At 48.8% G+C, this 23,740-nt stretch overlaps 2 protein-coding genes across 3 annotated transcripts; both read right to left on the minus strand.

The window, feature by feature from the left end:
* Nucleotides 1-3,539: 3,539 nt before the first annotated feature.
* Nucleotides 3,540-10,370, minus strand: MYOZ1 (myozenin 1). The gene is made up of 6 exons (XM_060126327.1): nt 10,220-10,370; nt 8,960-9,050; nt 7,860-8,038; nt 5,642-5,888; nt 5,097-5,262; nt 3,540-4,050 (listed from the first exon to the last, which is right to left on the minus strand). Exons 2-6 carry the CDS (start codon nt 9,030-9,032, stop codon nt 3,819-3,821), a joined length of 897 nt encoding a protein of 298 aa, XP_059982310.1. The 5' UTR covers nt 9,033-9,050; nt 10,220-10,370; the 3' UTR covers nt 3,540-3,818.
* A 3,853-nt stretch (nt 10,371-14,223) lies between these two features.
* Nucleotides 14,224-22,419, minus strand: SYNPO2L (synaptopodin 2 like). 2 transcript variants are annotated; one of them, XM_060126323.1, is made up of 4 exons: nt 22,188-22,419; nt 20,801-20,952; nt 19,855-20,369; nt 14,224-16,469 (listed from the first exon to the last, which is right to left on the minus strand). In XM_060126323.1, exons 1-4 carry the CDS (start codon nt 22,290-22,292, stop codon nt 14,305-14,307), a joined length of 2,937 nt encoding a protein of 978 aa, XP_059982306.1. In that variant the 5' UTR covers nt 22,293-22,419; the 3' UTR covers nt 14,224-14,304. The 2 variants fall into 2 exon arrangements, with proteins under 2 accessions (XP_059982306.1, XP_059982308.1); XM_060126325.1 differs by lacking the exons at nt 19,855-20,369; nt 20,801-20,952; nt 22,188-22,419 and adding an exon at nt 18,446-18,663.
* Nucleotides 22,420-23,740: the final 1,321 nt, after the last annotated feature.

A 23,740-nucleotide genomic window follows, 5' to 3' on the forward strand; every position in this document is an offset into this window, starting at 1 on the left:
ATTTTTAAAAATTTTTATTGGGGGTATAGTTGATTTATAATGTGTTAGTTTCTAGTGTACAGCAATTTTTTTAACATTTTGAAATTATTAATGAGATATTTTACATTCTTTTTTCATACTGAGTCTTCAAAATCCATTGTTTATTTTTACAGAGCATCTTAATTTAGCCTAGGCAAATTTTAAGAGCTTAATAGCCACATGTGGCTAGTGACTGCAGCATTAGACAGCAAAGCTCTAGACCCTATACCAGGGAATGCATTATCTGGATGACTTTAGGGGCATAGTATTATGGGCAGGTGGTTTATGTAAAAGAAAACCTTGAAGTTGCTAACTCAAACGGCTGCAGAGTCTAGGTGGGTAACAATAAAAGAGACCTGATGTAAAACAATAGGTGGTAGTGGGGACTTGTGCCCACTGAAGAGTGCAAGTGAAACAGGAGGAAAGGGGGCAGGGCACAACCTTTGAAAGAATGACACAGCCTAAGGACAGGACATAAACTGATTAGAACCAAATGGGTCCAAGATGGCAGAGAAGTCAACTTCCACTAGACCTTGAGCCTCAGTATACGCTCACTGTAACACATCAGCAAGTTAAATGACACACCCAAAGGCACCATGACAGTGGCGGTGCCCACTGTCAAAAAGTGGACGGTGGCCCAATTCCTGGAAATCCCCACCCCTTCCCGAAATAGCTGGAATACTTCTCCCACTCATTAGCCTATGAAATTACCCACCCCTGTAAAAACTAACAACCCCATACCCTGGCGGCCTTTCTTACCTTCTGAGATGGCCCACACTCTGTCTGAAGAGTGTTTCTCTCTAAATAAATCCACTTCTTACCTATCACTTTGTCTCTCACTGAATTCTTTCTGCGATGAGACATCAAGAACCTGAGCTTCATTAAGTCCTGAAACCAGGTGTGTGATCTCATTTGGAAGACTGTGGGCTTTGGTGGGGTTCTGGCACGCGTGTTCAAGTCCCAATCTGAAGTGCATGGTTTCACAAGCTTCTATATAAAAAGAGTTTTCCTGCAGCCATTATGGAAAACACTATGGAGATTCCTCAAAAAATTTAAAATAGAATTTACGTATGATCCAGCAATTCCAATCCTGAGTATCTGAAGAAAAAAAAAATGTTAACTAGAAAAGATATATGATATGCACCACTGTGTTCCTTACAGCATTATTTACAGTAGCCAAGATGTAGAAGCAACCAAAGTGCCCATCAGTAGATAAATGATGGGTATATATTTACAAGATTTCAGATATTCTGAGGTAGGAAAAATTAAGTTGCTAGGTTTTCAGAGCTGTTGACTATTAGACCCTGAACTTTTTTTACCCCAACTTTAAGGGTAGGCATTTAATAATTATTTTATAGCTGGGAAATCTCTTTGTCACATGAATGTTGTTATTTACTTTTGTACATCTGATGCCTGATTTATAGTACCTAGTGTATAGTGGGCACTCAATAAACATTTGTTGAAGGAATATAGTCCTTAACTTTTGGGGAGGGCTCACAGACTTTTTTTTTTTCAATTTTTATTAATTTATTTTTGGTTGTGTTGAGTTTTCATTGCTGCACGTGGGCTTTCTCTAGTTGCAGTGAGTGGGGTCTACACTCCGTTGCGGTCGGTGGGCTTCTCATTATGGTGGTTTCTCTTGTGGAGCACGGGTTCTAGGTGCTTGGGCTTCAGTGGTTGTGGCGCGTGGGCTCAGTAGTTGTGGCGCACAGGCTTAGTTGCTCTGCTGCATGTGGGACCTTCCTGGACCAGGGCTCGAACCCGTGTCCCCTGCATTGGCAGGTGGAGTCTTAACCACCGTGCCACCGGGGAAGCCCGGGCTCACAGACTTTTAAACATGAGAATCTCATAAAAGCTATGAAATCTTATCCACATCCTGTCTGTGCCCTGCCCATATTCCCTCAGCCTATCCTAGAGTTCACTACAGCTTTGGTAGACAAATCCTGCACAAGCCATAGCTTCCTACCTTAAACACCTGAGTTATCTCCTTGCCTGGAAGTGCCAGCAGAGTTAACATTCCCCTTGGCAATCCGTAACCAATGAGAGATGGGATTTGGTAGCTCAATATTCCAGTTACTACTGGAATAGTAGTAGAATTGCCTCAGTGAGGCAATTCTGAAGTATGTTTTACTATAGTGTTTCTCAAACTTTACTAACACTTAAGAATCACCTGGAAAGATTAATAAGACACAAATTCTTGAATTTGCAAAAATTTTTTTGGCCTTGCTGCGCTGTTTGCAGGATCTTAGTTCCCCCGACCAGGGATCGAACTGGGTCCCTGACAGTGAGGGCGCCAAGTCCTAACCACTGGACTGCCAGGGAATTCCCTTGAATTTGCACTTTTAACCAAGCTCCCAGGAGAAAATGTTGCTGCCAGTGCATGGACCACACTTTGAATAACATTTTTCTCAGAGAGTCTCTAGTGAGATTCAGCCCCATTTGCTGGAAGCACCTTTTTGGCCTTCTTCTCATTCCCTTACACTGCTTGGGTTCTGGGACCACCTCCCAAATTTACTACTTGCATCCAAATCTTTGTTTCAGGGTCTGTTTGGGGGGGAAGCCAAACTATGACAACTCTTCTTAGAAAAATGCACATAGAAATAGAGTTTTGTGTACTAGTTTAGAGGAAGTATGAATTCCCTGAAATTTATTTATGTCATAAAGGAAGGTGACCAGGGTAAATGTCATATGACCCAAGTTCCATGAAAATTGAATCAGTCCAGGCAGTCTAGGAACCTAATATAATCATTAATGGCTCATGGAGTTAGCTGAATTCAGCCAGCTCTCCTCAAAAGTTATTTTTCCAGATATGCATCAAACTCTGACTTTGTGGGACATAAGAGTAAGTCCGGGACTCTAAAGAAACCCCATGCTTGAAGTTAATAAAAAGAGTATTGTTACTCATTCCTATTGGATTCTCATGGTTTCTTCCCAATCATAGTGCTTTCTGGACACAACTGCAGTGCCCCTATGACCCTTAGATCTTTTCTTGATGTGTTCACAGATGAGCCAGGCATACTATAACTGCAGATGGTTTCTCCCACTTCCTCCTGGATTCCAACATGGCTCCCTATTCTATTTCATCCTTTTGGGAACCTGTAACCTTTGACATATATTCCTAAGCTCACTCTCGTGTCAACTTTATGGCATGCTCTCATTCTGTAAAAATTGGGTAATCCTGATTATCCCAGTTTCTAATCAGCTTCTTAAAGAGAGCTAACGCCAGGGTCACCAACGCCTATTTCCTAAACACAGCACATAATTGCTGCTTAGCTTTGCCCACATATGGGCCAGCACATGTGTTTGTCCATGATTATTTGTCTTATGTACTATTCAATAAGCATGTCTTTGTATATACCTATGAATGTGCTTTGGCAGGTGCGGATGTGGGTGTGGGTGTGTAAGTAATCAGGGCAGTCTTGAAGTCCGAATAATGGATGTATGGTATTTTACTTTAATTAGTCTCTGTGCATTGTTAGCCTCAGTTTTCGTCTGCCCTCAAATATCAGAGGAAGAATGAGTTCATTTCCTTGAAGTTTATTAACTGTTACCGAAGGCAGAGAAAATTCCATAAGAGAAGGTTCCATACAGAGCAAGTGGAAGGGGAGCTCTGAGTTGGTAAGAAAAGATGCTTGGAGTGGGGACTTGGAGTGAAGGATGGAAGGGCAGATCTCTCCTTTCTTTTTCCCTCCATTCCCACAAGGATACTGGATTTTCAGTGGGGGTATCCTGCTCAGCATTCCCTCTCCAAAATGGAACCAGAGAGGGGAAACTTGATACAAAGTAGAGGTAAAAACACCTCACAGCTCCTCTGTTTCTCCATCCAAGGGGATGCCAATATCCACATTGTAGTCTACAGGCTCCCCGGAGCTCAGCCAGGGAATAGGGGTTCGATTGAAAGAAGGCCTGTTGGAGAGGTTCTGGTTGTAGAGGACTAGGGGTTCACTCAGCAAGGGCCCCAGGTCAAACTTGGGCATCTGGAAGGTCATGCGTTTGGAGGCCTTCTCATATCCACCATAAGGCATTGCTGTCCTGAAAAGGGGACACATTATTTAATTAAAAACCAGAACAAAAGAAAGAGTTTTGTCAGTGAGATGTTACACTGTTTTGAGGATAGGGAAGTCTGTGAATTCTAGTTGCAGATTGCTTCTGCACTCCTTATTCTTCTTCTCCCTAAGTACTCCATTCCCCCTTCTGGTTTGCTTGTTTCCCCAAAGCTAAAAATGAGAAAAGTAGTCTAGTGTGTACTAGATAGAGAGTCTCATGGATAGTTGTAAGCCAAACCAGTCACATTTTCAGCAAATTTTACCCCAAACACTATAGACTCAAGGGTCTGAGGTCGCCTTAAATTATAATGACCCCCCTCAAAACCCCTACCCCACCTTCAGTGGATAGTGCGTGCCCTGGATGAGAGGAATTAACATTTCCTGGAAAATCCAGGTACCTTAGGACCAAAAGCACTTCTCTAGGGCTTCCCTGTCCTGTTTTCACACAGTCTAGAGAAGCCCAGTTCCAAAAGGATAGATACTTGAACCTTACTAAAGTAGGGTATAAAGAAATAGAATCTTCAATAGTATAATAACTTGCTGTGGTGCATAATCTATAAAAATTCTGAATCACTATGTTGTACACCTGAAACTAATATAATGTTGTAAGTCAACTATACTTCAATTAAAAAAAGAAAAGAAAAATAGAGTTATACTATAAGGACAGTAATGGAATTGTAACCTTGAATGAAGGGAGCCTCAAGAAGCCTTTAAGTGTGTAATATATTATTCCCATTTCACAGTCAAGGCAACCAAGGCTCAGAAGTAGGGTGACTTTCCCACACCGCTATGAACAGCTATGAACATAACTATGAACTAAAATTCAGATCCTGCCTCCTAGCAAATTTTTCGTTCATCATACCATGCTGTTTCTCTGAGCTAGAGTGAAAAGACCAAAAGCCTTCAATTGTGGCCCCCAAATTCCTCCCATGCCTCCTCATCCCCCTGAAACATTTGAACCAGTCTCCATTCCAACTAAGGGCATGTTGCCATACACTGGAATGCATCAGGTTCCTTCCACATCCTCCTTACCTGTTGAAGGACTTATACTGAGGGAGATCAGCTTTGGCCCCGTGGGCCAGCAGGTTGATGCCAAGTTCCACTTTTTGCTGGGAGTCAACCCCCATGGCTCTCTCCCATGGGGAAATATAGGTCTTGAACACAGTGATATGTTTTCCTTCTCCACCTGCCTGGTCGTCTGGCAGCCATGGGAGAGAAATAATAATAAGTCAAATAATAGCAGTTAGTAGCCAATGGAAGTTAGTCTCAGAGCCCCGCACTAGAGAAGTTGCTGGGGCCAGGGACCAAAGGTAAAATATCTTGGTAATTGTATAAGGTTTGTGAAATAATGACAGCCTGGAGTCGGATTTGTGATACAAACTGAAAGGCTAGAAAGGTGACTGAGAGACAAGGCTTCTGGGTGGAATAGACACGTCTCTGTATCCTTATGGACCCAGAAAGTCCATCAGCCTATCTCAACAGGCCTCTCCTGCTTCCTACACCCAGTCTAGGCCTCATTCCTGGGTATTTCTCTGCTTTAGAGACCAGACACATTATTCTTGGGTGAGGATACTTGCCTAGTCCTGTCTCGCCAACCCCTGCAGTGCCAGCAGCTCCTCCTTGGCCAGTCTGGCCCCCAGGACCATCTGTACCCCGATATCCAGACCCAGGGCCCTGATGATGGTGATGCTCGTCAGAGCCATACTGTCCGGCAGAGCCACTTCCCCCTGCCTGGCCTCCACCGCTGCCCTTGCTGTAGGAGAATCCCTGGCCAGCTGTACCCAGCTGTCCCCCAACTGTGGGAAGGAACTTCTGGAAGTGATCCTGAAAAGAAAGGACAAAGTAAGGGGAAGGTTAGCAATGGGTATGGGGAATACCATAGCAAGTAGGAGGTGATCAGAGACAATGGACAACCAGAAGACACTGAATCATCTGAGACTCCCCCCTCCAATAGATGGTTAGCAGATAGCCTGACTGTGAGAAATTAAACTCTCCTTAAGGGATACAACCCCTATGGCTCAGTTCGAATTACATCTAGGATGGGGGCAACTCATTCTCCAAAATCCCCTTTCCCTCCTTACCAAGGCAAAGAGGACCAAGAGTTCTGCTCAACTTAGGTTTGAGAGATTGGGGCTGGCATGGAGAACCCAGCCTCAAGTTAAAGAACTACAGAGATCTCTGCTCCTCCCCTGCATCTTGTCTAACAGATAAAAGTCTCTTCTCTCTCTTCCTCTTCCTCTCCCTTTCTCCTCTTGGTGCCTGTTGGACCAGGACTTCCTGACAGTGAAACTGTAGTGGGTAGGGGGAAGGGAAGCCCAAAGGGCAACACTGAATCCATCCCCAAAGCCTAAAAATAACCCTGCCAACTCCTTCAGGAGGCTCTCCTGGCCACCCACTGAACACACTCCCATGCTCCACCCAGTGTAACCAGACACAGTCAGGAGGGAGGGCTTTTGGCCTCCTAAAGTTAGATATGACCGGCTCAGCATTTTTATTCTGCTCCTACATACGGGCAAATGGCAGACACTCCTGCCCCTGGCCCCATGTAGGCATCTATTTTCACTCTCCCCTGGCTGCCCAGGAAAGGTGGAGGGGGAAGAAAGGAAATGGAAACGATCCCCTCCTTCTCAGCTGAAATATCTTGTGCCTGGTCCCTCTCCAATCTCTACTTCTCTTCGGAGAATGATCCTGACTAGGAGACGTAGGACCTTAAAGCATGGTTTCGGTCCCCACATCTGTGGTCCTTATACTGACCCTTTAGATAAAAGAATGGCTCAAGAAGAGATGGTTATAAAAATTCACTTACCTCTTTCTACGGTTGCCAGATTTTGCAAAAAGAAAAAATCACAGGACACCAGTTAAATTTGAATTTCAGATACACAATAATACTTTTTTAGTATAAATATGCCTAAGTATTGCATGGGACATATTTAGATATGAGAGTATTCGTCATGTACCTGAAATTCAAATTTAACTCAGTGTCCTGTATTTTTTAATTTAATTTTCATGTCCCAAATATTTCATGGGACATACTTATATTAAAAAATTATTGTGTATCTGAAATTCAAATTTAACTAAGTGTCTTCAATTTTTTTTTTTTTTTTTTTTGCCATGCTGCGTGGCTTGCAGGATCTTAGTTCCCCAACCAGGGATCGAACCCAGGCCCCTGGCAGTGAGAGCACCGGACCACTGGACCACCAGGGAATTCCCTAAGTGTCTTCAATTAAAAAAAAAAAAACTTATGTCCCAAATATTGCATGGGACATACTTTACTAAAAAATTATCTGTGTATATCTCAACTTTATTTTTTTAATTGAAGTAGCATTGCTTTACAATATTATATTAGTTTCAGGTATACAACATAGTGATGCAATATTCTTATAGACCATACTCCATTTAAAGGTATTATGAAATATGGGCTTTATTTACTGTGCCTACAATATATCCTCAGTAGCTTATTTAGTGTGTATCTCAACTTTAAAATATAGGACTGGGCATCCTGTGTTTTATCTGGTAATCCTATCTTTAATACTTAACCATACTGGGAAGGAGTTTTCTCCTTGAAGGTGTGGACTCCCCACCCTGCCTCACCAGCTCTAAGATACAGATTTAGTTTCAGAGGTGGGCTGTAATTCACCCTGGAGCTATTGGGGGCTCGCTGTATCTGGGGGGTTAATGAGCTTATAAATTAGCTGGGAGGGGAGGTTGGTCATATTTTAGAGACTCGGGCGGGGCCTACCAAGAAGCTGTCAAAAGAGGCACGAGGCTTTGAGAGTAGTAAAGTTCTGAACTCACCATTGAGCTGTCAGAGAAGACATCAGGGTGGTTTTCATAGATAAATTTCTCCACCCGCATCTGCCGCAGTTTGAACATCTTGGAGCCCCGGTTAGTGAGTAGCGACAGCTCCTCCAACATCACATCCCTTGGGACGCTGATCTTCTTGCCCAGGTTCAGGCCTGAGCTCTCCTGTCCACCTTTCAGGGAGGTGGGGAGGCAGAGGCAAGGGAAAGAGGAAAGTAGGGTTTTCTAGCTCCAAATGAAGCCGCCATCCACAACTAATTAAGTGTGTGTGTCCCAGCAGAGATCACTGAGGGAAGCAGATGCTGTCTGTGATGTCTGATCAAATTCTATCTAGTTTATGAAGGATTTTGATTTCCTGGGTTTGGAGTTGGAGAGAATGCATGGGAAATGGGGTGCAGGGTGAGACAGTGGGGATACTAGAATGGGGTAAAGACGGTGAATGGGGTAAAAGGTATGGGGTACAGGGCAAAAGAGTAAAGAAACATCATAGATGGAGGTCATTGGGGAAACTAGCACGGGGGAAAGCCCAAAGCCACCTCTAAGTATATACTCCTATCTTAACTCCTTTGCCTTCTCTTCCCCTCAGTAAACTGGCTGCAAACGGCTTCTAGGTATTGATTGGGAGAGCTCTTCACATGCTGTACTCCTACCACCCCCAGGAAAAATGCCTGAGCAATTTTCCATTTTAAGTGCCTATACGAGGCTCCTTAGCTCTGGGGAAAGAAGTAAGGAAATTAACCATTTATTGAGACCTTACTCTGTGCCAGTCTCCATCATACATATTTTCTTCTCAAACATACCTCACTGACCTGTGGGTCCTGTTGTCTTGGACCTGTGCTGGGTAACATGGCATGGGTGTTATTGTCTCAGATTACAAGGTGAAAAGGGTGGAAGGGTGAGTAGTCAGTGTTGAATTCTTTCTTCCTTTCCCCCCTTCCCCCCACCCCTGCAAACCTCACCCCCACCCCAAATTCCTCTTGTCTCTCCTTATCTCTTCGCCTTAAGACACATATAACCTTATGATACTTCTGGGGCTCATGGGCCAGAGATACTCATAAGAAGTCCCACACTAGGTAGGTGCAAACATGCCATACCTCCAGTGAGTTCCATGATCAGCTTGCTGGATTTCCGCTTCTTGTTGGGGGCAGGGGTCCCTGAGAGTGGCATTGTGGAGGTGGATGGAGCCTGGATAGGGTGGGAAGGAGGAGGTGAAGGATGGACAGGGACTGCGGTGAGTGTCTACAGTAAGGCACTGCTTAAGGACTTCAGGGAGCAAAATTTCATTAGATTTTTTAAAAGAAGTACATATTTCTCTAAAAGGTGAAAAACCATTGCTTTGGGGCTTCTCTTCTTGGGAAGCAGGACAGAAAGTATAGATGCACCCCTTGCCCCTGCCTTCTACCAACCTCTTTTCAGCTGTTTTACATAGAGCTGGTGCCGGGCTTAGGAACACAATATGTGTTAGGAGGGCCTGGGGGTAAAACAAACACATTACTTACAGGTCAGGTAATGCACCCAGGTTTCATTGGTTTGGCATGACTTGAAGCTTTTATTTGTACGGGGCTCCCAGACTGGGATTATCATTGCAAACTCTGGCCTCTCAGTCTTCCCCAAGCCCCAGAGTGGGGTGGGGTGGGGGTGGAGCAGAAAAAATGTTCTGCCAGGGTTGAGGAGATCCAGCCAGAAACATTCTCCATAGGATGGAGAGGTTATTGCCCCTCCACCGGGCCAGCTGGATCATGGCCTGGGAGGTGACAGCAGTGCTCCCACTCAGTTTCAGTCACTCCCCACCCCCCAGACCTGGAGTGGAGAGGGAGGTCAATCTTGATGCATGTCAATTCAGCAATATCATAGCAGTGGGGAATTCAGGGAGGACAGGAACATAATCATAGGATCTGGCAGTGGAGGGGGACAAGCTGGGAAAAGATACAGATTCCAGCCCCTCCTTAACAGAAGTTGGCACTCAGCGAAATGTCTTCTGCTGAGTCCTGTCTCGCAGCACATCTGCGATTCTACTAGCTTAGTGGGGTCTGCTGAGACCAGAGTCCAGGAACTGCTAAATAGATTCTCCCCATACCTCTCTCAGCCCCAACTAGGTTCTTGTTTTCCATCCAGCCTCTCAGACCCCCTTCTCATTCCTCCAGTGCCTCCCCCAACATCTCCAATCCCCCCACCCTCTTGGGCCCTTCTCCTTCCAACTCTCTGTGGCTCCCCTGAACTGGACAACTGGGAACTGAGTACAGATGGAGGAGGGAGGCAGCTCCCCCCAGGATCAAGGGTCACTATTACAGACACAGACACAGCAGTCAGCAGAGTGGGCTCCAGCCCCTCTGACTATAAAGCTGGAGACTTACCGGCTGCTCAAGCGGTGGTCAGCTCTCCCTGGGGTCCAGCAGCTTTGGAGGACTGTGCTGCTGTGACTAGAGAACCCGAGCTGGGCAGGCGTGGGGGCAGCACTGGCAGTGGGGGAGGGAGGGTGGTTATTAATAGAGACGATGAGCGCAAGCAGCTCAAATGGCACAGGGGTACTGAGACCCTGGAACCAAGATCCCATCCTCCTTGCCCAGAGGCTCAGGAAGGGGAGGAAAGTCCTTTGGAATTCTCTCACTAAGCTGTCTGAGCGAAGGATCAGTCTGCCCAGGGACTCCTCTTCTTTGGCACCTCGAGGGTGAGATCCAAAGAAGCACTCAGGGAGAAAGTGAAAACTGAGAGGGAGAGAGGAAGCAGGCAGCAAGTGGTGAATAAGAATTCGGAGTGGGAAAGTGAGAACCAGGAGAATGTGTCTGGAGAGCCATTCAGAGACAATCCAGGCTGGAGCTGGAGGGACATGTGGGTGAATTTTGGGGGTGGGAGGGTTTAAGATGCTATGTTTCGGGAAGGGAATTTCTGTTCACAATGGAACTGCCCTTTGAAAGTTCCTGGATAGGCTGGTCTTTCCTTTGGGAGGGCCAGATTTTGGCAGGATAAGGGACCAAATTAACCAAATCCAGTAGTTAGGCTATCAGGGATGATGTGGGAGAAAACTTGACCAGTTTCTGCCTTTTCATCCCCATTTGCTGTTCGGGTGCTCAGTTTAGCCTGCTCTGCTAGATAGATGTCACTTTTTTTTAAATTTATTAATTAATTTATTTATTTTTGGCTGCACTGGGTCTTCGTTGCTGCACGCGGGCTTTAGTTGTGGCGAGTGGGGGCTACTTTTTGTTGTGGTGCGCGGGCTTCTCATTGCGGTGGCTTCTCTTGCTGCGGAGCACAGGCTCTAGGTGCGCAGGCTTCAGTGGTTATGGCTCGCGGGCTCTAGAGCACAGGCTCAATAGTTGTGGTGCACGGGCTTAGCCGCTCCGTGGTGTGTGGGATCTTCCAGGACCAGGGATCGAACCCGTGTCCCCTGCATTGACAGGCAGATTCTTAACCACTGAGGCCGCCACCAGGGAAGTCCCAGATGTCACTTCTACCTGAAGGGGTACACGTAGGCTTCTGACCTGCCAGGGCTTTACTCTCTGAGGCTCCTACTTGGGATTTTCTTCAAAGGGAGCACACACCCCATAGGATCTGGACTGTCCCATTCACACTGGTCTAGAGAAGCCTCTGGGAAAGGGCACAAGCTTGAGAGCCCCCTCCAAGGAAACCTGTCATTTGCCCGGCACCTTCCTTGGTAGCTGCGTGAACATCCTGGATCCTTCTCCATCTTCTGCTCAGGTTTTGTAACCAGCTGCTGTACCTCTGCTGTATCCACCACCCTGTTGTGGCTGCCTTAGGAAGTGGCTTTTGTAGTCCCCAGAATACCTTTCTGTCTCTCTGTGAGCTACCCACTCTTCCTGACCATGTCCTTTTCCCATCCTGAACTTTATAGGTTCAGGTTAGGGGCTGAAAGTTCGCCCTGCTCCCCTCTACTTGGCCTCTGCCCAGACCAGTTTAGCCTCCAGATTCCTCATCTTTTGTCCTTTTTCTCCATTCTCTCCTAACCCAAAGAAGCAATTAGATGAAAAAACATAAATAGCAAAAGGTGATTTCGTCATCATTACCGTCCTCCCCTCAAAAACCAACCAAGGGCTTCCCTGGTGGTGCAGTGGTTGAGAGTCCGCCTGCCGATGCAGGGAACACGGGTTCGTGCCCCGGTCCGGGAAGATCCCACATGCCGCGGAGCGGCTGGGCCCGTGAGCCATGGCCGCTGGGCCTGTGTGTCCGGAGCCTGTGCTCCGCAACGGGAGAGACCACAACAGTGAGAGGCCCGCGTAGCGCAAAAAAAGAAAAAAAAAAAAACCAACCAAAATTTTGGTCTCTTATGATTGAGTACCTAAAACTACCTAGTGAATGAAGACAGAATATTTAGCCTAGGCTCTCTGAGCCCTTCCTTTGAAATTCCGAGAGGCTGCATATTTGGGAGAATCAGGGTCATGGGCCTGGTTATTGGCACAAATCTGCCCCCTGCTGGTAAAACTGGGGCAACAGAACTTCCTCTTCTAAGAAGTCTAATTCCAGCCGCCTTTCAGTGCCTTCTCTTTTTTATTAGTCTCAATCCACGCTGATCCACCCTCTCTCTCCTTCTTCCCTCTCTCACCCCACCTTCAACTTCAGCCATTGCTTTCCCTTGATTTCCTCCAGGGTGTTGGGAAAGCAGGGCCTTTCCAAATTGTCTAGGTTCTGTAAGCTGAGGCCTCATCTGAGAAGTATGGAGCAGGGGATGGAGAAGGGGAGAATCTGGAGAGAGAGAACTGGGGGAGTGATGGAGGTGGCTACACTGGATTAGGACAGAATTGGCAGAGAAGAGCAAAAGACCAGGGGGTGAAGGGCAAAACAGTAAAAAATAGGAGGGTAGGAACTGAGAAAGAGATCAGGAATCAGGAGATCAGGGGTATGAATTAGAGAAGATGAAGGGGAGACCAGGATTTAGGTATAAAACTAGAAGAGACGACAACAACAGAAGATATGGGGCATAAGTTTATTCTTGTGCACAAACCAAAGTACTGTGACTCACACTCAATATGCAAAGGAAATTATCAATTTCCAGATCAAGCAGCAAGCGTGACTGGTGGTGGTCATGGTGAGAGGGGAGCCCATATCCCTCTAGGATCAGAGATCAGGACCTAAGCTGGAAAGAAATAAGAACTAGGGTTTGAGGGATGGGGTAGAACTAAAAAGAGGATTTGGCTCTGGGTGTTTCCCTGCCCTTTCTCAGGTAGTTATGACAAGCTGCAGAAGACAGAGGGACAGATTCAAAGGAGGTAGCACAGATACCTGTCTTTCAACACTCAGCACACACTCTCACATCCCTCCACCATCATCCCCCTTCACTCTAACAAATACATTCTTCTCCCTCAAATTTCTCCCCAATTCCCCTTTTGTGTACATGATTGGTTTCTTATTATCCAATTTTACTCTCTACCAACACTGTAGTCTCCCTCACCATGCTTCTCTCTGAGGCTCGATCAATTTCATTCATTTCTGTTCTGCTCCTGGTTTCTACCTCACTTTCCACATCATGGTTCTTTTCTCCTTTCTGTCTTAAGTTCATGAGACAATGAAGCCAATGATTTGTTCATTCTCAGAGGACATTTTCTTTCTTTCTTTTCACTTCTTGGATGCTTTGTTGCTCAGCATGGGCCTCTCCAGTTGCTAACTTTCTGAAATCCCAAGGAACAGAATTCTTAGTTCTACTCCTGGTCTAGCTGGTATAACTCAACCCATACAAACTGCCCTGGTCCTTCGGGTCTCCTCATACTCTATGAATTTCACCAGATGCTCTACACCTGCTACAGACGATGATCTTTAACTCTAATGAGTCTCTTTCTCCCCACCAGACATTCTATGTGAGGATAACTGACTCTTCTTTCATTAGTGCAAGGGTAAGACCCAGATTGGGTCTTTATTTAGACGGCTCCTCTTACTCTTGCCTCAGACAGAAGAGCACATCTGTGTGCACGCACACACTTGCACACACACACCTAGGAAAATGCCAGACAAGCTTGGGAAAGAAGAGTGAGGAGCAGCAAATGATTTCGTGCAAATAGGGGTCAGTTCAGTCCCTTTGCTGCCTGTCTGGTGGTGAGCTTCTTGCCTGAGGTCTCAGTGGTAACTTCTCTGTCTTTCTCATTGACTGTTAAAACAAAGCCCACAGAAAAAAGCACAAATGTAGAGAAATGGAGACTAGTGGAGGAGTGTAGGTGAAGAGACAGAGTTAAAGACAGAGATCCAGGCAAGGAGCTACAAAGAGAAGCACAGACACCAAAGCAAAGATAGTATTATAGGTTGGAAAGCAGCAGGGAGGTTAGGAGTCAGGAGGAAGCTGGGAGATGGGACACCAACTCCAAAACTTTCTCTGGCAGGAGGGAATTAAGCCTGCAAAGGAGGGGGGGCGGGGGCGGGGGCGGGCGGGTTGGGTAGAAGCAACTTTAGGAACTAGCTGTTCCACCTCCCCTTGGTCCTGGGAGCTGTGCCCTGTTCAGTGGTGGCCCGCCCCAGGCCTCCACACATGAGCCTGCAATCCTGTTCTAGTAGCTGAGAACCGGGGCCTGGCTACCTGGAAGCCACAGGAGCTGGGGGAGGTCCCAAGACCCCTGGGAGACTCTGGAGGAGGGGCTGGGCTAAGGACAGGGGCTGAGGCCAGCTCTGCCCTCCAGATGGGCTCATCCAATGTAGTGGCTGCTCGGGGGGCAAGCACAGTGGGTGCCAGGGGCTCTGCAGTGGGCTGGGGCGCTGGAGTCGAAAATCGGCGGATCTCCTGGACTCGGGCAGTTTTGGGAGGCACTGAGGAGGTGGGTCCAGGAGTCGGGGGAACCTCATCAAAACAGAACATGGCACTTTTAAGTTGGTAGGGCTGGTGCCGCATGAAATCCAAAGCCTTAATGCCCTGCTTGGGGGCTGCCCGAGGCCCTTGGGATTGGATCTTACTAGGGAGAGTTCGGGCAGCTTGGGGGAAAAACGGTGAGAGCAGTGGGTTGTAAGCAATTGGAGGTGGGGCACGGATATTGGGTGAATATTTCCAGGAAGGGGGCAGGGAGGGGGTAGGAGAAGGGCTTCTGGGCCGAGGGCCAAGGCCAGGACCAGGTGCTTCCACCACATACCTGTCCGCTCGGCTCTGACGCTTGGCAAACAGCTCCCCACCCCTGCCTTGAAGCCTTGGTGGTTCAGGGATTCCAGCTGAAGGGGCCGCCCCATTCACTAACCCATCGAGGAACCCTCGAGAAGGGGGCTTGGGAGCCACTGGGGGTGGAGTCTTAGGAGTCGTAGGGGGTGGGGTCTTGGGAGCCATTGGAGGCGGGGTTTTAGCTGTCACGTGAGGCAAAGTCTTGTAACTCCTGCCCCCCGGTGGCTGCATGAAGTTGCAGGCTTCAGCCCCGAGGCTCAGGGCATCCTCCTCTGGACAAGATTCCGCACCCCCAGCCCGGGGTTTTTCATCCAGGTTCTGCACCAACGATAGCAGCTCCGGGTTGGGCGAGTTCTTCGTCTCCTCATTTCCCGGCCGGAACATCTGCTTTCGGGTCCCCCGACGCCGGGCCTCCTGGAGGATGCCGGTGCGAGCAGCTGGCACGGAGATGCGCTTCTCCCGAGCGCTGGAGGGCTCAGGGGCTGCGGGGCCAGGGGCGGGGGCCTCTGGGCGTGCAGCAGGTCGCAGAGGCGCCGATAGGAAGATAGAAGCGGTGGAGGTCATGGCAGCTCCGCTAGAGGGGGCGGGGGGCTCTGGGGCTCCGCCTGGCGTAACAGGACGATTGGGGGCTGGGATGTATAGGGAGCTGGTGGCTGTCACGGGGCCGGAGGAGCGTGGGGTGCGGGCGGAACCAGGGGTTGACACGTGGCTGGGAACCCCTGACGAGAAGCTGGGCAGAGGAGTGGTCCCCTGCGGAGAGGACAGGAAAGGCGGTGGGACGGCGCTGAGGCCTCCCAGGCTCTCATTTGCCCTCTTGGGAGCCAGGGGCCGGAAAATAACCGAGGTGGTACCTGGCCGCTGCCCTTGTAAGCCCGGAGTAAACGGCCTGGCTGACCGGTTAAAGATGCTTGGAGCTGGGGTAGAGGCTCCACTGCTAGGGAGGAAAGGTCTGGGGCTGGCTGCAGGGGCCGGCGAAGGGCTGGATGGGAGCACAGCCGCCTCTGGCGGAGCGCTTTGTGCCCGAGGTGGTGACTGCAGGCCCTGCCCGTTGTGCGTGGCGGCTGGACCATCCCCGGCCGGCTCCTGAGTGCTGGAGTCTGCGCGCTGGCGCTGCTGTTCAAAGAGTTGGGCCCCTCGCCCAGAGGCCTCACTCAGCTGCCCTCCCAGCCCCGGGCCCTGGCCCTCTGCTGCGCCTGAGCTCGGCCTGGCCAGCTCCATGTCCAGGTAGGGGCTGTCCCAGTCGGACTGGTTGGTGAGGCTGCGGGCGTCGGAGAAGGCCTCTTCGTCCAGCTCAGACTCACTAGTTGGAGGGACGCCGTCCTCCTCCCCAGCGCCTGTTCCCGCGGCAGCCCCAAAGCTCACTAGGGTGTACTTCTTGGCTCTCTGCCGACGTTTCTTAAACATCAATACCCCCTTCGAGTGGGGGTTGGGGGCTGCGGTTAGCAGGGATGCAATCGTCCGGCATTTGGTCTTGGCCTCCTTCACACTTCTCTCTTGGAGGCTCTCTGCCCTTTGCAGTTCTGGGGAGAGGAGGAGGGAATGGTCAGTGAGCATCTTCTGTTCCCCAAGGCTCTCACCCGCCCCCCGCCCCGCCCCACAGCCAGCTCCCTCAGGCCTCCCACCTCTGGTCTTCTCACTGGCCTGACCCGCAAGGTCTCTCCTGCCTTTGGCAAAGTCCTCTAACTTGGGGCCAGAGTGGAGGTGAAAGGTGAAACCAAGGACAGTTGAAGGGAAGGCAGAGGGTAGTTGGCTGCCCTGACACCACTCTGACCACAGCTCTCCTCCTATCCTCTCTTCCCTCCTATCTTTCAGGAGATTGCTCTTACCCACACCACACGCATGCCTCCCCTGCTTTCCTCCATTCCTGGCTGGCAATGTGAGGCTGGGGTAGAAGGGGGTTTACTTCCCATGGCAGGCAAGGACATGAAGCAGGTCCCACGGTAAGAAAAAATAAGAAGGGGCACTCACTTTTCTCCCACCAAAGAGACCCTGTTAGGGGACTTCTCAGAAAGTTTGGGACTTATCCCCTCTTCCTACCCCTTACCCTATAATAAGGACACAAAGGATCCTTAGCAATGAGGATCTTCATTCATAATTCCACTATCATCGTGTGGTCCACATCATATACATTCATAGAAATAACTCCCACCACACATCACTTCAACAAGAATACGGCTCTAGGGAGAGGTGGCTATGGGCATATTTTCTCATCTGTACTTTTCTCTCACATCCCCATATACTCTAGCTTATATACATCCTAGTTCATATACACATGTATAAATACACGTGTCCACACAAAAACATACATGCATACTCAAGGTGGCCCTTCTTCCCAGAATTCCCCTAGCAGAGACACTGTCACTAACAGTTGGGACAAAATTTAAGTGCCTTCTAAATCCAAGGTGCTCCTCTGTGCCTCAAACCCCTGCTACTCACAGGCAGGGATGGCTTCAGATGTGAGATGCAGGAAAAGCCAGAGTGCTGCTCTCCAAGGAAAGCTTCCAGATCTTTAGGATATCTCAAAGTCACCGGTTGATACAGTCTCCTTTCCCCCAAGCTGAGGGTGGGAGTGGGGTGGGCTTCTTTGACAGAGCTGCCCCCTATTTTCCAAGCCTTCTGGGTAGAGAGCTCAGGTAGACACTACCAGGCAGGCACGCAAGCACTGTGTGCTAAGGGGAGCCAGGACAGGGTTTCCCGTGCCACGTGGGGCCTGGGAGGTGGAGCCAGGAGATGGGAACGCTGCCCTGCTGCTAGGACCCTGACTCGGACACAGATACTCTCCGATCCATGATCCCCAGTTCCTCCTGAAAAATTCTTGAAATTCCATCTACTTTCCACTCAAGATATCAAAGCTCCCTTCTGATTAGGGCTCTCATTCCACCCGTTCCAACGTTCATAGCACACAATAGTACTGTGGACTAGAGATAGGCACTGGAGTCATAGTTTAGTTCAGATTTTTGGTTCTTGGGAGAGTTACTTCATCTCACTGAAGTTCAGTTTCCTCATCTGTAAAGAAGGATGATAACATAACGTCTACCTCATAGGGTTGCTATGAGGTTTAAGTGAGATAATGTAGGTAAATTTAGCATTTAACCTAAGCCCCACTGTGAGTAATTATTACTATCAAAGCTTTCTTGACACTAGCTGCACATGTATCCAGACACTTTCTTGTTCACTCATATCTTCTCCCACGGACTCCCACATACGTGCTTTCATGTATTCATAGATTACTCACACTTCTCTCTCACACATACACCCTCTCTCCATGAGTTTTCCATAGCTCATGTGGTCACAAACCCCTTTGACATGTGACCATAGCATCAGCCCATTCTGAGAAAAGGGCAGTGAAACTCTTAAGAAAAGAAGGAAGAGGAAGGAAAAAAGGAGGAGGGGGTAAGGGAGTAAGACCTTTCCCAAAGACCTCCCTTCCCAAACTGTTGACGTAGTCCCCTCCATTCTAGATTCCAGAACTCTCTTGGCTGTGGGAGGGTAGTACCTGCATAGAACGGGTCCTGGAGCTCAGGAACTGGGCCTGGGGCTTTGTCGCAACTGGCTTGGCTGAGAGGCTCTTGGCTGATGGGCTCAAAAGTCTCCATGCCGAGAAAGGCAGTGTTGGCTGGAGCAGAACCAGTTTGAGGCACCCCCCACGCCTTTTAAAGCCCCTTTGTCTTATCCCCAGAGCTGGTAGCTGAATGAGCTCACTGTGCTATTTTTGGAGCCTGGCCCCCCCTCCCTTCTCTGGGCTGCCCCACAAGCCCTGGTATGATGGACATGGGCACCTGCCTACCCTTCCCCCTACCCCACCACACTGGACAATGAGGTCTGGTTGGCTAAAAATATCCCTGAGCCACTCACTAACTACAGTCTCACCCAGCATGATGGGGAAGGGAGAGGGTGCTAAAATGAGAATTGGGGATAAGCATGAGATCGTGGGTGTGCATCTGGAATTTCTTTGTGGGACATGGGACACTCTCAGGGATGTCTGATGGTAAAATGTCACGTCCTTAGCCTCTATTCCAGACTTAGAGGCACAAAATTCTATGGATCAGGAATCAGAATAGTGGAGGGGAGGAACGAGAGATGAGAACTAGAGGGGTAACCCTGAGATTTCCAAGGTGACAAGAAAGGTCTCTAGAGGAGGGGTATGGGAGGCATAGGACAGGGAGAAAGTTCACTCTTAGACTTTGTTCTGTAGCTCACATCAAAAATAGTAAAGAGGGCTTCCCTGGTGGTGCAGTGGTGATGCAGGGGACAGGGGTTCATGCCCCGGTCTAGGAAGATCCCACATGCCGCGGAGCGGCTGGGCCCGTGAGCCATGGCCGCCGAGCCTGCGCGTCTGGAGCCTGTGCTCCGCATCTTAGGGCCTACATTCTCGCCTAAGATAAGAAGCCAAAGATCCCTCGCACCACCACTTCCTAGAGATCTCATGACTATTCCATAGCCTCCCAGTCCCCAGGAATCCTAATGGAACTAGCAATGTCAAAGGTAGCTCTGATGCTATGCCTTCAATTAACACTGAAGAGTCCCTGTATCCCTGTCCTGCTTCCAAATACTCCCCTGACCCATGTCTGCACTCTGCCCTCACCCCGTCTGACACCTAGCAAAATCATAGCAACGACAAGCAAACCCTTCATCAATTCATGTCGCTTTCCAACTTCCCTACTTATCCTGTTCCTGGGTTGGGTTGAGCCCCCTGTACTTTTTTGTCACGCTAGTTCAAACAGCAAAACTAATGGGGATCGTGAGAATAATTATTTTCCCCTCCTATCCATTACTCTTCTCCACCTGTCCCCAGGACTGTATCCAAGGGAAGCATAAGGTAGGTGGAATGTATGGTTATGGAGTGTTAGATTTAGGGCTCAGATTGAAGGATCCTGACTAAGGAAAAGGAGTTCAGGCACTCACTGGCTTGTTTGGCCTTCTGAGTATAGGTGGTAGTCAGATCTTCTGCCACTGGGTGGGGAACAGGCCCCACCATAGGGATGAGATGAGGGCCAGGCCGGAGGGGGCCATGGGGCAACAGCAGGGCCTCAGCCGGGGGTGGCTGAAGGGTTGTCCCGTCCTCCCAAGATGGGGAGCTCACGCGGCTGTCATCCTGGCTGGGAGGGCCAAGGACACCAGGTGCTGGCTCTGCGGGGCTGTCAGACAGGTAGACCTCGTCAGGTGGGGCTCCTGGAGGGGTGGGCCTTGTTGGGCCTCGGCGGCGGGGTCGGCGGGTCTTTTCCTGGGTGGCTGGGCCATCAGCATCACTGTCTGTCTCTCCATAGTAAGCCTCACTGTCAGGGGGAGAGAGGAGGCTCCCAGGCAGGAGAGGCTGGGGAACTGGAGCACCAGGGGGCTCAGGACTCAGCAGAGACAAGGGTGACAGTGCCTGAAGCTCACCAGGGGATGGAGATCGCACAGGCCCCTCGTCCTCTACCCTGGATGGAAAAGATGACAGAACTTGAGAAATGAGCTGGATGACTGAGAGCTAGAGAGATCTGGAGGAGATGGGAGAAGGATGTAAGGGGAGAGAGGGGACTGGCATGTAGGTGAAATGGATGGGCTGGGAAGAGTGGAGATCTGAAAATGAACTGGTAGGCAAATCTGCTTGGCAGGCTTTGACTGGAAGTGGGTTTAAAGAGAGATGTGACGATAAATAGACAGGCAAAGGGCCTAAATAGGCCCACGCACCCACATTCAAGTGCTTTGGGAGGCATACACAAACATCTATACTCCAGCACAGATACACAAGCAGAAATGGGTACTTGTCAGTAGCTGAAGTCAGGCTAGTGAGACATAGAGCTGAGACAGGCAATGGAAGCCCTGGACTAGGGGGATGGGTGTAGGCTGGGGTGGGAGGGGTCCATACCGCCTGACGGTGAGGACAAGCTGATTCCCTGAGTCATCGATGAGGCTCATGGCTCTGGCATGAGAGAGGCTGGTGCAGGAAACCCCATTGACGGCCAAAAGCTGATCCCTTTCCCGGAGTCCTGCTCTGCCAGCCTGGCTCCGTCTTCGGATCTGAGAAGGTGTTGGAGGAGAGACTGTAGGTGAGGGAGGGCTCCAAGGGGGGAATAGAATGAAAGGAGTTAGGACAGGAGGGACCAGTGTGTGGATGGAATTTTACTTTACAGGGTAAGAAAGGATGGGGAGGGACAAGGGGTGACAGTTAAGGGGGGTCAATCTAGACGGAAGAAGGTACAGATTTGAGAGAATAACACATCCTTTAAAGGGAGGTAGGGTAATCACTGAATGAAAAAGACGGGGAAAACTGCAAGGGGGGACGGGACGTTCTATTGTAGAAATGGTGGTTATCCCCTCAGGATTTTCCTCCAGAGGAAATATCTATACTAGCCAACAGTTCTCTTCTAGTCCTTGGAGTCCTAGGCACCATTATCTACACAGTCAAGATTTTAGAACAGTACTCCAGATTGGAGGGAGTCCAGCAGATTCTGAGGGATTGCGATTGTGTATGTATAGGTGTGCCGGGTGTGCACACACATGTACATATGTTAAAGTAATAATAGTAATAGTGGCGATACATTTAGTGCTTACTAAATGTTAGGCACAGTGCCAAGCACTCTACGTGTTTTATTGAATTTAATCCTTAGAAGTTAGCACCTATGGAGTAGGTACTATCATTACCTACATTTTATAGTTGAGAAAATTAAACCTGTGCTATGAAACCAAAATGGTAACAACTTCATCTGACAGATCATATCTTGCCATAACCCTCCTAGCCTTAAAAAAAGTCTTGCCTAGTGAGAGAAGGGATCTGGCATAGCGAAAGAGGAGGACTGAAGGCTGGGGCAGGGGCAGGGCAGGGCTGGGCTGGGCTGGGCTGCGTGAGAACCTCAGATCATCACATACCAATTTAGTTAGAGAGAAATAACAACCTTCCCTACATTCCTGGAGTTTGGAGTAGAGGCACAGACCCAGGAGAGCAAAGACTGGATGGCCAGCCCTGAGCCTCTGTTGCCAGCCCTGGACCTCTGCTTCTATGAAATTGAGGCACAGTCTTCCTTTTTCTCTGCTCCCAGAAACCAGGAATTCCCTTTTCTAATAGCCCCCCACAAGAAGGCTGTGCTCAGACACTGCTCCCCCCGTCAGATCTGAGCATGCTTCCTCGACCATCTACCCACCCCCACTCCACTTCTTCACAGCCTCCCACTTCTCCCCCCACAGGCCACCACATGACTCTTCCCAAGTTCCCTTGGGTTCCCCTTTCCCTGAAACCTCAATATAGGCTCCCTTACCTTGGATACCTGTAAAGGTTTCCTCTGCTCGGCCCCCCCCTGAAGTCGGAAGCCCCAGGGGGCTCCCCCAGACAGTGTGACCAGCACCTCCTCCTCAGCACCCATCTCTCAGCTTGGCCTATGGCCTTCGGAGTTTGGACAGTGTCCCAGGGAGAGAAGTCGAGGTGCTGGTACCCCGTCCGGCCTGTCTGGCTGTCCTGCTTCTGCTGCCCTAGGCCTTCCACCCCACACCACACACCACAGGCAGGCAACTTGGCCCTGAGATCAGTACAGTCCAGCACACATGTCCTGTCAATCGAAGCTGTGCTCAAAATAGTTACCGGCTGTACTCCCCTCCCTCCCCAAGCTGTATTACTCCCAGAGCTAATTATAGTGAAAACTTCTGCCCTCCCCTGTCTCCCATTCTCCTGCATGGGCTTTTTACTCAGGACTCAGAGTACTAGCTCTGTGGGCTCTATAACTAATGTACATCCTTTCAGGGACTGTGCCTTCCCTGATAGGGTCATGGACTAATCCCAACTGCTCTCCTCCAAAGCTTATTCTAAAGTGGCAGCAGCAAGGGCTTCAATTCCTGAGCAAGGAATGGCTGGGTTTGTCCCACAAGATTGCAAGATCCCCAGAAAAAAGTACCCCTTTGCTGTATGAATTAACCTATTAATCAAAGTGGAGATCCATATCCCACTGCAGTGCTGGGTGCAATGTAGAGGAACTCTGTTCAGCCTGCTCCAGCTGAAGTGTTGCCTGTTCCATAAAGCTTTTCCTGCCCATCTCCTCACTCCCTACCTATAGAATTAATCCTTCCTTCCTCTGGGCAAAATATGTATCTTGTTCGTATTTCTATTATTGTAGTTTTCAGCCAATATTACGGTTTGTTTATATGCCTGTCTCCCTCCTAGATTGTGAGAAACTTGAAGGCAAGGACTGTGTGTAAAAGCCAATCAACAGCCCCCAGAGCAATGACTGATGTAACAGGTGCTCAATGTTTGGTGAAATAAATTACCTCTTACAACACATAGTTGGTCATGGAAAGGTGGGTAGAGATAGGTGTGCATAAACATGCCAACCCATGTTAATAATAAAATATTTAGTTATTTTTAGGTTTCCATTACATGAATGTGCCCTATGTTAAGAGATCTCTTTCTTTTAAAAAACATAATATTATGGTGCTGTAATTATTGAAGGCTACAGAGGTCCCTGGAATAGCTGCTCTGATAGCATGCTAAATGCTGTTTGCCTTGATGTTTGATGTAGTCATAGAAAGCACTTGGAATTTAGAGTCAGAACTGGACTTGGATTCTTGTTCTATCATTTATTAGCTGTATGACCTTGGGCAGTTACTTGACCTCATCAGTGAAAAGAGTATCTAAATATCCATTCATTCACTATTCAAACATTTATTGAGTGCTAGCTACATGTAAGCCATTGTGCTATACCAGTGGCTTTCAATTAACCCTGCATATTGGAATCAATTAAGTGCATGTTGGAATCACCTGGAAAACTTTTAAAGCTACTGGCTCCCTAAAATAGGACTGTGTATATGATTAGATGATGTG

This window comes from Lagenorhynchus albirostris, chromosome 16, assembly GCF_949774975.1.
Source record: "Lagenorhynchus albirostris chromosome 16, mLagAlb1.1, whole genome shotgun sequence".
In the NCBI taxonomy this organism is placed as follows: domain Eukaryota; kingdom Metazoa; phylum Chordata; class Mammalia; order Artiodactyla; family Delphinidae; genus Lagenorhynchus; species Lagenorhynchus albirostris.

Coding starts and splice junctions, on each gene's coding strand:
- MYOZ1 (XM_060126327.1), bottom strand. CDS start 9,032: ATGCCACTCTCAGGGACCCCTGCCCCCAACAAGAAGCGGAAATCCAGC. Junction 8,039..8,959: donor GATCATGGAACTCACTGGAG/GTATGGCATGTT, acceptor CCTCCCTGAAAG/GTGGACAGGAGAGCTCAGGC. Junction 4,051..5,096: donor CAGTATAAGTCCTTCAACAG/GTAAGGAGGATG, acceptor TCCCCTTTTCAG/GACAGCAATGCCTTATGGTG.
- SYNPO2L (XM_060126323.1), bottom strand. CDS start 22,292: ATGGGTGCTGAGGAGGAGGTGCTGGTCACACTGTCTGGGGGAGCCCCC. Junction 20,370..20,800: donor CTTGTCCTCACCGTCAGGCG/GTATGGACCCCT, acceptor TTTTCCATCCAG/GGTAGAGGACGAGGGGCCTG. Junction 16,470..19,854: donor TCAGAAGGCCAAACAAGCCA/GTGAGTGCCTGA, acceptor TCCTCTCCCCAG/AACTGCAAAGGGCAGAGAGC.